Here is a 12,179-nt window from a genome sequence, read left to right on the forward strand (position 1 = left end):
TTTAATCTCCTATTTATTTACAAATGTATCCTCTGTTTACTTTACGATATTGTATTTATTGAACATTGTCGAAATCATCACGGTTTTATTACAATAGTACTAACGTTAATTATACAGCCGAACATTTGTCCCGAAATTATCGAAAAGATCAAAAGTTCAAATGTTACAGTAATTAGTAAATTACACTATAAAACGTAGGTCGTATGATTCAGATAGAAAAAAAGAACGTCTCGAATACTCGGGCAAAGTAATAGAAAATTTAAATCTCCTAAACCTTTTATATTTCTTACTAGGCACGTAGACACAATTAGATAACATAATAGCTGGTGATCCTGGGGAAATAATGCTAACATCTGATTCCTATCACCCTACAGGTACGCCCAGAAAGGTGGTCTCATTCTATACATAATGCCAATCAAAGCCTTGTCAAAATTAGCACATGTTACCATTAATGAAAAATTGCCAAGAAATACACCAGATCTTAAGTTACTACCAATTTAGTTTATTAGGTATTTATGTACATTCATAGGAAACAGTCACCTAGGGATTTCCTGCATCCTTCGGTTCAAGAAGTGCACTTTTCTTTCATAGAAAATTCAACCTAGCAATAACTTTAATCCAGCTTCAATAGCTTATGATTATGTCATAATTATCTCTTAGTAAATTGCGGTTGAAAGTTACTCATCTTTAAACTAACATAATAATTATTTGCCTTTAACCGATACTGCTATATATAATGTATCATATCTACTGTGCAAATTAATGCATACTCATACATCAGTCATGTTCGTTTGCAAGGAGGCTGTTTCACCTGAAGACCACCAACAGGTGCGTTCTGTGGATAGTACTTCGTCTAACATCCAGCACGTTTTGTATACACTACGATATTAAGATTTACGTCACTACCATTTCGCTGAACACTGGCAGTCTCTAAAGACTGATATGATTATTGTAAAACTGAAAGGTCAGTGCAGTGGCACGAGATCTCGATTCATTGGTGTTTGAATGCGCTGTTTCTTTTTTACACTTATCGTTTTATGAGAAAGTATTGTACGAAAATCTATATCCAAGGGACCTCAAATAACCTATAGTTGACCGTATGACATCGTGTCGTCTGAAAACCTGCCTTAAAACGTGTAATACACCTGAACTCGTCTGCATTAGTGTGAATACGCTGTCTACCACACAGAGCGTTGACCAGAACAACAGTTGTCCTACCATGCAACAGTAAAACGTACTAGTGCACTCTATGATGCACTATACTCAAAATCAACCGAGAAAACAATATTTCATTCCGATATTATATTTTCTATGTACTATTTTAAATGTCATAAAGTTCAAACAATTTTGTTGCAAATGGGGAAATATCTGTACAGTCCGTGCCGTGCATTTTCATATTCGGATACATTTTACTTAATCGCTTCTTAGACAGTTAAGCGGTCCAGCAAAATACTATTGAATGTCTAACCTGTCCTTAAGTTGTTAAAAATAATTAAAAAAACTTACCATTCCATCGCAAAGACTGAGAGAGGCCTGAGACCACCCACTCCCTGAAACGGTCCCTTCGTAAAAACATGACAAGCCACTTAAAGTGCTATGTTCCTCCAACCAAGTTAAATTCCCTTTAAACTGTTGCACAACAATTCCAGGTGCCACTATGTCATCCTTTCGTGCTAAATTCAACTTTATATTTTTATCACCAAATTCTACAACATAATCCACATTTTTATCCCATAACTCTCGGACACTTCGTTTATGGAAATGTCTTTTATTTGTAACATCCAAACCATTATGATTATCGTAAACTCTTTTAGGAAAGACAGTCAAAACTTCATTAAATTGAAAGTCTCCACCTAAAATGATAAGAAAAAATATGATATTGTGTAATCATAGTACTTTTGCTACCTCTTTAAATTATTGAAAAGTATCACTTAACTATTAAACATTTTCTTACATTTTTAGGCACCATGCAAAATGTTACAATAAAGTATAAAACGGACTTGTTTGCAACTATATCTTTCTACATTGACACGAATTTATCTTTATCAATAACTTTTTTATAATTATGTCAACTCAGCTAAAATAAGCACTTGCACAAACCTTTACCAAGAATATGCACCAACGACGGATCTATCGCAAGGGCTCCATCAATAAAGTACCAAAGTACATAGAGCCCTAAGACCCGAACATCCCGCATGGCTTAACCGGCTGTCCCGTTCATTCACCAGTTTATTCATCCGTTTTCACTCATTCAGATAGAAAGAATATTAGAAATTAGAAAAAAAGCCTATACAGCAATCTCCGACTTCTCTATATAGCACAATAACTACCAGTGGAGTAGTTATTATAAAATACGCTAGAGAACTACCGCTGTCAATCTTGAGGGGAAAGCCACGCCCTCTTATACTATACGCTATTCGCGAATGTCTTTATACTACATTCATTGACTAAAATCGTTGCGCTTTAATTGTCGCACTTTAATGTTGATGTTGACAAAACTCGGGTGTACAACTGAAGAACTTCTCCGACGTCTAAGCATTTTATAAGAAGCATCGATCCCTGTGAATAACAACAAAATAGCAGCTTGCAATACGTCATAAGTTTATCTGAGTACAAATAAATAAAATATGTGTTACGTACGTTAGTCTTTGTGGGGTATTTGGTTTAGAAATAAGGAAATGCTATCAATAATACACAGAATTCAAACTCCAGCGATGAAACAATAGCTTGTTTGACTTTTTTTGCTGTTGTGCTTGCGCAAAGAAACATCTCAAGGGTGGAACAATCCTTGATACTTGAACAATCGTTGGTCGGTTTGTGTTATCATTTTAATATAACTCATGATTGTTTCAGTATATACGATATTTTGTTTTTATTGACACGTAGTTAGAGTAACTTTAATTTAATATAGCAAAAAGAGCCAAAGAAACTTCTATAGGATTTTATAGCACGAGAAATCAGTAACTAAAAAAATGATTATTATATATACTATATTTATTTAGACTAATTAAATCACTATATATACATAATTATACACTGATGTTTGAAGTATTTCGGATTTGGTATTCATTGTGATAAAAAATGCCAAGTAGCTTCTATTATGTATCAAAATTAACTTTCATGTATATATTATGATACAGTCGTAGTTTCGGAATAAATGGTAATGCAAGCATCCTAGTGTATGGTAAATAAGTTTCTTTGGCTAAGCGTAGGAAACACTTTCTTTATTTGAATTTAAAAACATGTAACACATAACATTTATATAAAAGTATACCATACGATATACTTTGGCGCGATTACGGAATAACTAAAAGATAGACGTAGAAAATTAATTTCGTCGCGTTTTAAACTATGAACCGGCACCGGAAACAAATTTTGCCGCATGCGCATTGATGTAAAATGGATCAATAATTTCCCCGACGCTGTAAAAAATTGAAGAATATATGCTTGTAAATTTCCATTTTCCCATCGTGCTTTATTGCATGTTTTGATCTAGATCGACCAATTGGTACTTTATTTTTCTGTTCCCAAAGTATTATTATCAAATTCAATTTTGTTTGCTTGATATTTGCACTGATCTGTGCATGCCATTGTTCTAAAAAATGTTTCGAGGCGTCTTGTTTCTGTTCGAAATCTGACTGAAATTGTTGTATTCTTTTACATGTAACGAAAGATTGACAACTGATTTTGTTCATTTAATTACTCTTTAAGTTTGTGCCTTTACTTGTGCAACTCCTTTCTCTTTCAAAGATCAATACTTTTGTGAATATCATTTCTTTTGTATTTTTTGTTTATGTTTCAGAAAATTTTGCATATCGGACCCTTTGAGTAAAAGTAATCGAAATCTTTCTCCAAATACTGCCCATCCCTCTTGCATACTATTTAGGGCTTTGTATTGTCAGGCAAGATGCTTGACAATATTTTGAGATACAGAAGAGAGATGCACATTGTCGTTAATACAAAAGTGTTTCAGAAAACCCTTAAGAAATAATCTAACAATAATATGTAGTCATCAGTCTTACTATCAAATTATATGAAATGTATGACCCACTAGTAGAATACAGGTTCGCAGAAGTAGAATTGAAATTGAATCATTCATCAAGACAAAATATTTGTCAGTTACGTCCAATTCCTGTTGCATATCCTGGTTGTACTATCTACTGGGAATGTTAGCTTATGTGGCCCACCATCATATATACAGAAATATCTAAAATAAAATAGTTATTTATTGTAGAAGCTACCATTTTTTGATAAAAATAATAATTATCCAAAACAAATTTTAACTAAACATCAAAGAGATAGTTCTGTAAATAACCTCATTTGAGTGGCAGCCGTCTTTGTTTTTAAGTACTTAATACCAGGAAGGACTTTTAAGCAATCTATAAAAAGTTAAAAAACATATATAAATGGTTGCTACTGCTAATGATGCAAAAGTTCTATTCAATATTTATCAATTATCACACAGTAAAAGGGTAAAAATGTGAGCAAATGCTAAAAATGTTTATATATTTTTAAACATCATGATATAAAGTTTAAAGATACATTATTTTATAAATCTTGTTTTCAAATTATTTTATTTGTTGTTTTTTCAGGTTTGTCAGGGCTGCAAGTTTTCAAAATGGTTTTAGATTTTAATCTAAATGTTTTTGTTGAAAATTTGAGAGCAACAAAACCACCATATGATTGCCCAATACCAAACTGTGGCAGAACATATAAGAGTTTCAATGGAATCCAGTTTCACATTTATAATTTTGATCATGAAAATCCAGAAAATAATTCACCAACACCAGGAAAGAAACCTTCCACTGGTAAAAAGAAGAAATGGAAGCACTGGAGACAGAAGTGTGAACGACCCCCAACACCTCCAGAATTTTTAAGACCTCAAGAGACTCTTACTTATGCAGAATCCCAACGATTAGTAGAGATTGACTTAGATGGAAGAATTCATCGTATTAATATCTATGAACCGTTAGATATTGTTTCCCAAGATGTAATTGATAATCAGAGTAATACTGAGAAGGAGGAGAAGGGGGATAAATCACCTTTAAAAAGTATCAAAAGTGGGGAAGGACAGAAGGGACGAAAGGATGCAACAACTTCTAGTCATGGTAACTCTGCAAAACTCCCAGAGGCACAGTTTAAGATTATAGAGGATTATGTTAAACCAACAAAGATCAAGAGCAGGCCAGATTCATACTATCGCTACATCGAAAAATCTGTGGATGAGCTTGATGAAGAGGTTGAATATGACATGGACGAAGAGGTAGTTATCATCCCCTTATTATATGACTTAACATATATTTGCTATTTTGATTAAGTGATATATGAGACTCCTTGGTAAAAATGTTTACAAAATGTTCAAAAATGGAACTAGTCAGTGAGTCTTGACATCAAATTTTGACTTAAGCTTTTCTTGTTTCAACTTGATTTTTGAGTTGCTCAGATTTAATTTTCAACTTGTAAAAGAATATGCCATAGGGTTATAATTATAAGTAAATGCTTGGTATAGTAAAAATTGTTTAAAAATTTGTAGCAGAAAATATGCAGATGTTTTATTTTTTTCATTTTCAGGATCATGCATGGTTAGAAATAGTGAATGAACAGAGAAAAAATAACAGTTTAAATAGTATAACACAGGAAAACTTTGAACTATTAATGGACAGATTTGAAAAGGAAGCTTTCTTCCAAAGTCAGACATCTGGAAAGGATTTATTGCCATCTATAGATGAGGATGCTGTTTGTTCCATTTGTGTAGATGGGGAGTGTCAGAACAGTAATGTTATTTTATTTTGTGACATGTGCAATCTAGCTGTACACCAGGAATGTTATGGTGTACCATATATACCAGAAGGACAATGGCTGTGTAGGAGGTGTCTCCAATCACCTTCACGTGCAGTTGATTGTTGTCTGTGTCCAAATAAGGGCGGGGCATTTAAACAAACTGATGATGGACGTTGGGCACATGTTGTTTGTGCTTTGTGGATTCCAGAAGTAGGATTTGCAAATACTGTATTTCTGGAGCCAGTAGATTGTATGGACAGAATTCCACCAGCAAGGTGGAAACTATCGTGCTATATTTGTAAACAACGAGGTACTGGTGCTTGTATTCAGTGTCATAAGACTAATTGTTACACAGCTTTTCATGTAACTTGTGCTCAGCAGGCAGGTTTATACATGAAAATAGAGGCAATCAGAGAACCAAGCTCTGGTGGTAATACAATAAGTGTAAGAAAAACAGCTTTTTGTGATGTTCATGCGCCAGCAAACTCAGAAGCTGGGAGCACAGGAATGTTTGCAGACAGCGATGACACAGCAGCGAAAGCAGAAGCCAAGGAGAAGTCAAGATTAAAGATGAGAAAAGCAAGAAAGATTTTAGCTGAAAAGAGAAATGCTATGCCAGTAGTTTCTTTGCCAATTATTCCAAAACATAGGTACGTTTTTATACCCCCAAAAACGAAGTTTGGGGGGGTATATAGGAGTCACCCGGTGGTCGGTCGGTCGGTCGGTCGGTCGGTCGGGCGGTCGGTCGGTCGGTCGGTCGGTCCAGACGTCCGTTGCATTTTCCTTGTCCGGAGCATAACTTGAAAACTAATGGTTGGAATTCAATATAACTACATACAATGGTCAAGCACATTGAGAGGAAGTGCAGTGCACAAGAACCATAACTCTATCTTGACTAATTACAGAGTTATTGCCCTTTGTTACTTTTCCTTGTCCGGGGCATAACTTGAAAACTACTGGTTGGAATTCAAAACAACTTCATACAATTGTCAAACACAATAAGGGGAAGTGCAGTGCACAAGAACCATAACTCTATCTAAAGTAATAACAGAGTTATTGCCCTTTATTGCTTTTCCATTGCTTTTTTTTTTGTCCGTTGCATTTTCCTTGTCCGGAGCATATCTTGAAGACTAATGGTTGGAATTCAATATAACTACATACAATGGTCAAGCACATTGAGAGGAAGTGCAGTGCGTAAGAAACATAACTCTATCTTGACTATTTACAGAGTTATTGCCCTTTGTTACTTTTCCTTGTCCGTGGCATAACTTGAAAACTACTGGTTGGAATTCAAAACAACTTCATACAATTGTCAAACACAATAAAGGGAAGTGCAGTGCACAAGAACCATAACTCTATCTAAAGTAATTACAGAGTTATTGCCCTTTGTTGCTTTTCAATTGCCTTCTTTTTTTTGTCCGGAGCATAACTTGAAGACTAATGGTTGGAATTCAATATAACTACATACAATGGTCAAGCACATTGAGAGGAAGTGCAGTGCATAAGAACCATAACTCTATCTAAAGTAATTACAGAGTTATTACCTTTTATTACTTTTCCATTGCTTTCTTTTGTCCGGACCATAACTTGAAGACTAATTGTTGGAATTCATTTTAACTTCATACAATGGTCCAGCACATTGAGAGGAAGTGCAGTGCACAAGAACCATAACTCCATTTTGACTTATTACAGAGTTACTGCCCTTTGTTTCTTTTCCTTGTCCAGAGCATGACTTTAAAACTACTGGTTGGAATTCAAAACAATTTCATACAATGGTCAAGCACAATAAGGGGAAGTGCATTGCACAAGAACCATAACTCCATCTTGACTAATAACAGAGTTATTGCCCTTTGTTACTTTTCCATTGCTTTCTTTTGTCCGGACCATAACTTGAAGACTTATTGTTGGAATTCATTATAACTTCATACAATGGTCAAGCACATTGAGAGGAAGTGCAGTGCATAAGAACCATAACTCCATCTTGACTAATTACAGAGTTTCTGCCCTTTGTTACTTTTCCTTGTCCAGAGCATGACTTGAAAACTACTGGCTGGAATTCAAAACAACTTCATACAATGGTCAAGCACATTAAGGGGAAGTGCAGTGCACAAGAACCATAACTCCATCTTGACTAATTACAGAGTTATTGCCCTTTGTTACTTTTCCTTGTCCAGAGCATAACTTGAAAACTACTGTTTGGAATTCAGTACAACTTCATACAGTTGTCAAGGACATTCAAAGGAAGTGCAGTGCACAAGAGCCATAACTCCATTTTGACAAAATACAGAGTTACTGCCCTTTGATACTTTTCCTTGTCCGGAGCATAACTTAAAACATACTGGTTGGAATTCAAAACAACTTCATACAATGGTCAAGCACAATAAGAGGAAGTGCAGTGCACAAGAACTATAACTTTATCTTCAGTATTTATAGAGTTATTGCCCTTTGTTCTTTTTCTTTGTCTTTCTGGACTTATTACAGAGTAATTCAATTAAACTTCATCAATGGCCAACCACATTGAAAGGAAATGCAACATACATGAACCACAATTATCTTTAATTGCCCACAACCATAACTCTATGTTTCAATTCTTTTACAAGGTATTCTGTTACTAGTAACATCCTCATTTCCGAAGCAGACTTGTGGGGGTATTAATCACATTTAGTGATAGTTCTAGTTTCATAAAAATTTAGATAACTTAAGAAAATAAGAGTGGCTTGGAAATTCGGGTACTCTGTAGCCAATTGGCTTTAAATCATAGCTACTCTGCTAGCTTATGGAAGGTATATGGTTCAACTTTGATGCGTTTTTGTGCTTGAAATATTGCACGAAGGAACGATCACTTATAAAGAAGGAAAGTTGCCATGATAGTATGGTTGCTCAGTATCTAGGTGCACATATATAGAAATAAAACTAGTGCTATATTTAAATGTTTACATTTCTAATAAAAGGATTTTGTTGACATAATAATGGTAGTACACTCTGTCTAAAATTACAGATTAACTTGATAAATCTGAAAGCACTATTATTAAAACACATTGAAATATTTCTGCTCTGAATAAGTTAAAAATTGAGTATTGTGAAAATACTATGATAGTTACACAGTCAACTCGAAAGTCAAAATTTTTTTCCAGCCACAAGGACTGGGATCCTTAGATTTATTTCCGGCCCTGATGATTTTTTCCCAGCCCGGACTCTGAAAGGTATTTTTTTGTAGGGGTGGGGGAGGGATATTGCCATAGTTATAAACAAAAATATTTAGCAAATATGAATTATCAGACTCAACTATAAGATGCTATGAAAAAAATATACAGAAACATAATAAATAAAACATGAACATAATTCACAAGAAAACAATACATCTTTCAAAGGTTTAATTTTGAAGATTGGAGAAAAAATATGTTTTGGTAAGGAAATTATCCAAGACAAGTCACAAGATGGTGGCTTACATTACTTAGCAAAAATTGGTTGTATCTTGCGGTGATTTTGGTTATCTGGGTCTGTAAATACAAGCAAAAATAAAAAAAAGCTCGATCTTTGAAGTTTTGCATATTTTAGAAGGCTAAAAATTGTTTAAAACTGGCTGAAATTTTATTCAGACACAAGGACTGACTTATCGAAATTTATCTCGGGGGCCCTCCTGATTTTTAGTTGGCGAGGTCCGAGGACCAACAGACTTTCGCAAAGACTGATAGTATATGTACAATAAATTATTCACAAAGTTAGTTTCTTGATGCATGAAAATGAAGGCAAAAATGAGTTAGGGTTAGATTGTGTTATACTTACATCTTTGAATTTTGTTTAAGGCTGGATAAGATTTGCAATGTAGTGACATTTGGCAAGAAACAACAGTTCCTTACCCGTCTATTAAGCTACTGGACACTCAAGAGACAATCCAGAAATGGAGTTCCTCTCATTCGTAGGCTACAGACAAATCACATGTCCAGAAAAGCTGAGGTAACTACAATTAGCTTTATTGTTATATAAAAAATTAGTATAGAAATATGACTAAGTGATGACACAGGTAGTTTATTATATGTTTGTTTATTTTGCATTTGTGGACAACTTTGGTTACATAGAGTAAACACTGCATCTGTGTATGAGTCATCTGAAATATTTGCTAATTAATTGTAAAATAAGTAGTAATTATCTATGCAGAATCTCGGAATGTTAAATATGTGAACTGACTACTGATTCAGAAGTTAAATATTGCTGAAGGACCAAATCAAACAAAATTAATATAACACTTTAAAAAGTTTTTCCTTACATCTGTTGTTTAGCCAAAGAATGACAAACAGAGCAACGCTCTACGTGAGCAGTTGAAGTATTGGCAGAGGTTGAGACAGGATCTTGAAAAAGCTCGACTTCTAGTAGAACTCATTAGGAAGAGAGAAAAACTCAAACGTGAACAGGTTAGTGTAAACAACCTTGAAGTACAAAAAATAATGAACCTTGAAAATATAAAGAAATGTATGTCTATGTTGTTTAATTTACTTATACTTGTTCATCAAATTTTAAAATGTTAGTATTCCTAATTAATGTAGATTCTGATACAAAATTACAGGAAATATTTTAAACAAACCCAAATAAGTGGTTACAGAAAATATTAGTCTTAATTATGGGAAAGGTTTGCCATCTTGTAACAGTTCTGTTGTCTCTTAAAATGTGGAGTTCTGTATTGGACACAAGATTATTTCTTAAAATATGGAGTTCTGTATTGGACACAAGATTATTTCTTAAAATATGGAGTTCTGTCTTGAATACATTTGTATTGGTTTGGAAAACCCCCTTGGCAAGTGTTTGTGGCAAGTGTTTGTATATTCCATCCATCATACTTACCTAGCAACATCATTAAACCAGTTTTGCTGTTGTGCATTTATATTAAGTTGTAAGTGCTGCTATTTACTTGATTGTTATACTCTATTTTCTAAGTTACTGCTTCCGATATACAGTTTTATTATACTAAAGTACTCATGACTGTTATTTGTTTATCAGCTGTAAGTTGCTTATATACAAGCCAAGGTCCTGAATGTTATATTACCTGTTTGGTGACTTGTAGTTCAGACTAAAGTGTGTGACATATTTTACTATCTTTGGGTTGGAATCTTGCTAAGATCAGTAAGAAGACTAATGTCACTTTCTCACTCTAAAATGAAGTTTTATTCTTTCATTTCATTTTCAAAAGGTAACAAAGTGATATTTTGACTTATTCTCCATTTCTATAAACTTCTTCATAGCCTTGGTTCAGGGCTATATGACTCGGAACACAATAACATGAATGCAGTAAAAATGATAAATTTTAATGCCCTATTTAATAATGAAGTTGTTGTTTTGTTGGAATGAGAACTTTTCTATTGGATGATATAGACTTCATACATGAATGATCAAATCTCAATGACAATCTCCGAGTATGACTAGTTTCATAAAGTAGTTAACTTTCAAAGTAAACAGTACATTATCATTTATTACGACATAAAAAAATTGACAGTAATGTTGAAATGACATATGCCATGATAGAGGGATTACTGTAATTAACCCTAATTTAAAAGGTTACATTTTTAACAGTTTTTTGTGTTTTTTTTGGGTTTGAATGATTTTAACACTTGTATATATATGCCTCTTTTTATAAAAATAAAATCTAGCTTAATTGGAGCAGTAATGATTGATTATAATTGTAAATGTAGCAAATACTGGTCTTAGATCCATCATAATAGAGAGGAAACTATGATTTAGATTATTGAAAGGTTTTCTAAGTGTATTATTCGAACTTAACAGCTTTTCTGACTTCAAAAACATTTTTTTACTGAAATAAATGACTAAAACAAATACTTAGCATTTTATTATTGTGCAATAATTACCCACTTAGAAAATTATTTTTGTTAGTGAATGATAAACTAGAGAGGGGTATAAAATGATAGGTTATATGCATATAGATGGGATGGTAAAGACATCTACTTGCTTTTCCCGTTTGTACAATAGAGACTTGTGAGATAGTCAAGTCTGGCAGTCTGCCTGTAATGTATATCACACTCACAATGCAAATCTGGGTTGCATACCACTATATTTTTCTCTCCCTTATATCTGATAACTTTATTTTCTCATGAAATGAAGAAGGATCTGCAGTCTGTATTTTGTTTGAGGCCCTGTTGCATGCTAGTAATGCATGAATGTACTTGTCAAAACATGGGGAATGACATAAAAACTCAATTAATGAACAGCATATGTGAGGCCAAGTGCATTTTATTTCAAATTCCTTTTGCTTTATTGAAACTGCCTCAAAGAGATGTGCTATATACACTGAATGCATCGGTAGAATATTATACGGGAAAACTTTAATACAAATGAATACTGATTGTTATTCCTAATAAGTTTTATTAAAAAAAAAATTTGTGACCTGC

At 33.7% G+C, this 12,179-nt stretch overlaps 2 protein-coding genes across 6 annotated transcripts in view; one reads left to right on the forward strand and one right to left on the reverse strand.

Annotated features, from left to right (window-relative positions):
* The window catches only part of LOC132723309 (A disintegrin and metalloproteinase with thrombospondin motifs 9-like), a 126,902-nt gene extending 124,380 nt beyond the window's left edge, over nt 1-2,522 (reverse strand). The window contains exons 1-2 of one of the 2 annotated variants that reach the window (XM_060707986.1): nt 2,107-2,522; nt 1,507-1,853 (exon numbers count right to left, since the gene is read on the reverse strand). In XM_060707986.1, the coding sequence (XP_060563969.1) occupies nt 1,507-1,853; nt 2,107-2,197 (438 nt within the window). In that variant the 5' untranslated portion in view covers nt 2,198-2,522. Of the gene's footprint in view, nt 1-1,506; nt 1,854-2,100 lie in introns of both variants that reach the window. The other variant, XM_060707985.1, reaches the window with a different exon arrangement.
* Nucleotides 2,523-3,363: 841 nt separating this feature from the next.
* LOC132723311 (peregrin-like) overlaps nt 3,364-12,179 on the forward strand; it is a 43,467-nt gene continuing 34,651 nt past the window's right edge. For 3 of the 4 annotated variants that reach the window (XM_060707988.1, XM_060707991.1, XM_060707992.1), the window contains exons 1-5: nt 3,380-3,508; nt 4,593-5,263; nt 5,572-6,431; nt 9,588-9,738; nt 10,062-10,193. In XM_060707988.1, coding sequence (XP_060563971.1) covers nt 4,619-5,263; nt 5,572-6,431; nt 9,588-9,738; nt 10,062-10,193 — 1,788 coding nt within the window. In that variant the 5' untranslated portion in view covers nt 3,380-3,508; nt 4,593-4,618. Of the gene's footprint in view, nt 3,509-4,592; nt 5,264-5,571; nt 6,432-9,587; nt 9,739-10,061; nt 10,194-12,179 lie in introns of all 4 variants that reach the window. The other variant, XM_060707989.1, reaches the window with a different exon arrangement.

Source organism: Ruditapes philippinarum, unplaced genomic scaffold (genome assembly GCF_026571515.1).
Source record: "Ruditapes philippinarum isolate M1 unplaced genomic scaffold, ASM2657151v2 ctg184_1_1_1_1, whole genome shotgun sequence".
In the NCBI taxonomy this organism is placed as follows: Eukaryota; Metazoa; Mollusca; class Bivalvia; order Venerida; family Veneridae; genus Ruditapes; species Ruditapes philippinarum.